Source organism: Trachurus japonicus, chromosome 5, assembly GCF_045865225.1.
Source record: "Trachurus japonicus isolate A0001 chromosome 5, Traja_1.0".
Classification (NCBI taxonomy): Eukaryota; Metazoa; Chordata; class Actinopteri; order Carangiformes; family Carangidae; genus Trachurus; species Trachurus japonicus.
In genome coordinates, this window is record NC_140911.1 from 1,979,166 (window position 1) to 1,983,980 (window position 4,815).

At 45.8% G+C, this 4,815-nt stretch overlaps 1 protein-coding gene across 1 annotated transcript; it reads left to right on the forward strand.

The window, feature by feature from the left end:
• The first annotated feature begins 231 nt into the window (after nucleotides 1-231).
• LOC146986751 (PAK4-inhibitor inka2-like) lies at nucleotides 232-4,193 on the forward strand. The gene is made up of 2 exons (XM_085777959.1): nucleotides 232-394; nucleotides 3,063-4,193. Exons 1-2 carry the CDS (start codon nucleotides 392-394, stop codon nucleotides 4,107-4,109), a joined length of 1,050 nt encoding a protein of 349 aa, XP_085634085.1. The 5' UTR covers nucleotides 232-391; the 3' UTR covers nucleotides 4,110-4,193.
• The last annotated feature ends 622 nt before the right edge of the window (nucleotides 4,194-4,815 follow it).

Sequence of the window (4,815 nt, forward strand, 5' to 3'; positions counted from 1 at the left end):
CTGTAGATATTTATAGATAATTAAAACCTCAGCAGCTGCTCTCAGATCAGCTGATGTAGCTGCTGCTGGGGGTTTGGGTTTAGTTTGTAGGTAAATGAGCAGTCGGAGCCTCCTGCGCTCTGATTGGCTGCTGCAGGCTGCTGCTCTGTGATTGGCTGCTGAGCGCGGAGCTGAAAAAGCAGCAGAAGAACTGAGATGAGATCCGCTTCACTCAGTCAGGACTGAACCAGGACCAGGACTAGGGACTCTCTGGTCCTCCTCCCCCCGCGGCTGCTGCAGTGATTCCGCTCAGAGGCACCGTGTGGCTCAGTGTGTGGGACTGGGACCCGGTTCGAATCCGCTCTGTGGTTCTTGTTGCAGGAACCGAGCGCTGCAGAAAACACGAGGAGAAATGGTGAGTTTTTTTGTTTTAAAATCTTTATGTCTTTGTCACTGACACCGGTGTGTGAGCTGGTTACAACATCTGGAGCGGACAGATGCAGCGGGAAGTTGAACCGTCATTAATGCTGCAGGAGTTGTTTTATTTTTAACAGACAAGTTATTAGTAGTAAAGTCCGTTTTTACTAACAAGGGAATTCCACAGCATCATGAACATCAACATCCTCTGTCCTTTAGTTAGACCTTTTCCTCTTAGAGAGATAAAGATTAGTGACAATAGCCTATATAGATAATAGATAATATATTAGTGTAATTGTTTTTTAACTGTGCAAACAAATAGATAAACTCATAAATTAATTTATTGTATAGATTATAATGAGCAGGAAGCTTGATAGCTAATTTATGAATAAGGGGTGGGAGTAAATACGTTTTACTTCTTCCCACTCCTTATTAAATTAAATTTATTTTCAATTATTATTTTTTTTTTCATGTGTTGTCTTTGCAAAGTTTTTATTTGTTATATCTGTCCATTACTGTATATAGCTATATATATATATTTTAACATGTCCAAAATAAACTTAAACTAACTAACCAACTAACTAACTCACATCGACGGAGGAAAAACTCAGAGAAAAGACTTTAACAGGGAAACAGGAGGAGAAACGTCAGGGTGAGAGACAGAGCAGAGATCCTTCAGACGGGACAGAGATGATGTTGTTAAGAACAGAGTTTATAACAGAGAATATGAGGAAACATGGAGATGGAAACAAGAGCTCAGCTGGTCCCAGTTCAGTTTTAACCAGTGAGAGTCCAGATGTGGATCAGTCTGTGTGTTAGTGTGTGTGTTCTGCAGCAGAGAGATGAGGAGGTTCCTGAACACAACACGGACTGTAACAGAGTCAGAGGTCAGAGGTCAGAGTGTGTAGAAGTTGTGTAGTTGTAGTTGTTGTGTCACACTGAACAAAGTCACAGAGAAAAGTTTCAGTGTTTGAAAAGAAAAACAGAAAAACCTCCTCTTTCTTCTCTTCTTTTCTTCTCTTAAACTTTCTCTCTCTCCGTCACATGATCTCTGAGTCCTGTGTTTAAGTTTGAGTCTGAGCCTCCGTCTCTCATTGGCCGATCCCGACCAATCAGAGCACAGAGTCTCAGACAGGAAACAGGTTTAGTAGTAGTATTATACGTATTATTATTATTCCTCCATGTGTCAGTGAAGTGAACGAGCTGCAGCTGTTTCTGCTCTGGAGATGAAGGTGGATGGATCATCACCATTACAGTACCAGAGTAGCAGAGTAACAGAGTAATAGAGTAACAGAGTAATAGAGTAATAGAGTATCAGGTGTGTGTGAGTGAATCAGTGTGACTCAGTGTGTCAGGGCGTCTCCTCCTCCAGATGTTGGTGTGGTCCACTTCATTAACGGACTTATGATCCTTCTTCATTGTGTTGAACTCTATTGAGCCGCAGCTCGTTTGTCCAGTGAGGCGACAGCGTAGAGGAGCTCTCCTCTGATTGGTCGGAGCAGGTCTCAGCCTGTCCCTGCTGCTCCTGGATTAATTTACTAACATGAATCTAACACAGACAAGCACATAGAAATATAAAAACATCAGCACACAAGCAGCAATAACAAAGTTTCACACTCTTAAAACACAATACAACACAACACAACAGCAAGAATAAAATGCAATGTTAAGACACAACAAAACACTGTTAAGATACAACACTAAAAAGATTGCAGGATAGTGAGCTAATGTTTGAATTTATAGTTAGTGGGTGCATGATTGAGTAGATTTAAAGGGATACGCAAAAATTTTTTTTTCATGTCTTGCCTCACTCCCGAGTCCATGACCAGCAGATAGACACCATCCTTTCCACTGTGCGTGCAGTAACAAGGGAGATAGAGCCGTATCGCCGTAATTAGCTTAGCTCAAACACTGGAAGTGTATGGGTAGTGTTAGCCTGCCTCCTACCCGAGCTGAAATCAGCTGATTTCATTTTAGCTCTAAACTCTGTAAATATATCACTTTATCCACATTTCAAACATTTTTAGACGAGAAAGTAGCCGTTTAGATCAGCAGTGTGTCGTTAATTTGTCTAAATACCAGCTGTTTACAATTTTATCCAGACGAATTCGGCGCTACTCAAGCTAGCCGTTAACTGACCATTAACTTCCGGTTACTTTCACAAAATAAAACACCCGTTGCAAGAAAACCATGATGATAGAATTTGTGCTTTTACTTTGAAACAGGAAGCTAACCTACCCTCGATGTAGCTAGCTTGAACCAAAATAAACCGTCTTTGCTTGAACCCTCCGTTTTGACCGATCTCGTCCCGTTAGCGGCATTTGACCGCTCAAGATGCCTTAGCGGAGAGTTTTGTCAGCTCTGAGACCAAGATCGGCCCGCCGGTTTCCGTTTAGAGTTGCTGAAGAGTTTCTCTGATGACTTTAGGTGGAGGCAGGCTAACACTACCCATACACTTCCAGTGTTTGAGCTAAGCTAATTACGGGCGATACGGCTCTATCTCCCTTGTTACTGCATGCACAGTCGAAAGGATGGTGTCTATCTGCATGGACTCTGGAGTGAGGCAAGACATGAAAAAAAAATGTCAGCGTATCCCTTTAAGCCATGATTTTATCTTAGATTTAAAACCAGTAAATGTACTAATGTCTCTGTCTCTGTCTCCTCAGCTCTGTCTCCGTGACTCCAGCGACTGCCTGCGGGAGCACATGAACTACATGATGCGGTCTCTGCAGGACCTGAGGCAGCTGCGGAGGAGGAGCGGTGGCGCCACGGCCCGCCGGCCCCCCCTGACCCCCCTGACCCCCCTCACCGCCACCGCCAACGCCACCACCACCGCCCAGCTCCCGCCACTGGCTCGCCACGCCGCCGTGGCGCGGGCGTGTCAGCAGCGCGCTCTGCAGAGGGAGCAGCGCACACGCCTCAGGATGTCTGACGCCAGCAGCTCGGCCAGCACCTACGACTCGGCCTGCTGCCTCACCGCCGCGCTGGAGGAGGAGGAGGAGGAGAACTCGGAGAACTCGGACTCGGTCAGCCTGAGCCTGCGCCTCGGCCTCGCCTCGCCCTGCAGCCACAAGAGTCTGGAGTTCGACTCGGGCTACTCGGAGGCGTCGTGGCAGCCGGACGAGGCCGCGGTGGTTCTGAGACGGACCAGGAACGTCCGCGTGTCCTCGTCCGCGTGTCTCCGCACCAACCGGGCGCCGAGCGGCCGCGTCAGACCCAAGTCCACGTCCGACGCCTGTCTGGAGCGCTGGACGTCGTTCGCCGCCGACCCCGAGGACTGGACGAACTCTCTGCTGACCCGAGGACGCAACCGGCAGCCGCTGGTCCTCGGAGACAACAGCTTCGCAGACTTGATACAGAACTGGATGGACCTTCCCGAGTCTCCGGAGCGTCCGGAGCGTCCGCGGCCGGGCCGAGGCCGAGGCCTGCTGGTCCACGTGAGGAGGAAGCTGGCCGGCTTCTCTAAGAGCGTGGAGGACCGGGTGAAGGTCCGAGTCAGAACCACAGACTCTCACAGAGCGTCCAACGCCTCCAAGCGTCTGTCCTGTCCCGTCGTCGTGGCGGCGCAGACCAAACCCAAAGTCCCGTTCTTCCACCAGTCGCACTCAGGAGGACTCAACCAGCTGGACTCAGACTTTTTCCACTTCGCCGCCTTGATGAAGTCGGGCAGTCGACAGCCAATCATCTGCAACGACATCGTGGGCTACGTCTGAGACGATGCCCCGGGACAAAACGTCCTCAGAGTCACTTTATCTGGTAACACTTCACAATGAGGAACACAAAGTAGAGTAGAGTTACTGAGGAACCAACACTTTATAATAAATAAACACTATTAAGCATTAGTTAACATTAATAAAGCCTGAATTCTTCATTTATAACACATGAATACTCATTAGTTTGTAGTTTATAAACACAGTTAGGGTTAGTTAGTTGTTTTACTCATCATTGATAAGCACTAACTGTATTTATAAACTGCGTTATAAATGAAGAATTCAGTATTTATCAATGTTTAACCAATATAAAAACTGTCTGTGTTGATTCCTGAAACTACAATCTTGTGTTTTCTTTGGTTTGGTAACACTTAAATACGCACTATTAAGCATTAGTTAAACATTAATAAATGCTGTATTCAACGCATGAATACTCATTAGTATTATAAATACAGTTAGTGTTAAAACATTTTAGACTGTGTTCATAAACTACATACTAATGAGTATTCATGTGTTATAAATGATGAATTCAGTATTAAAGGTACAGTATGTAAGAAATCTAAAGCAACTGGCTGTGAAACCCTCCTAATATGTCACAAAGACTCAGGAATAATGTTCATATAACATGAGGAACTCACCAACAACAATAGTACAGCCAGAGTATTCGCATTAAAAATCTTTTTTTGCAGACTGCAAATCATGTTTATGT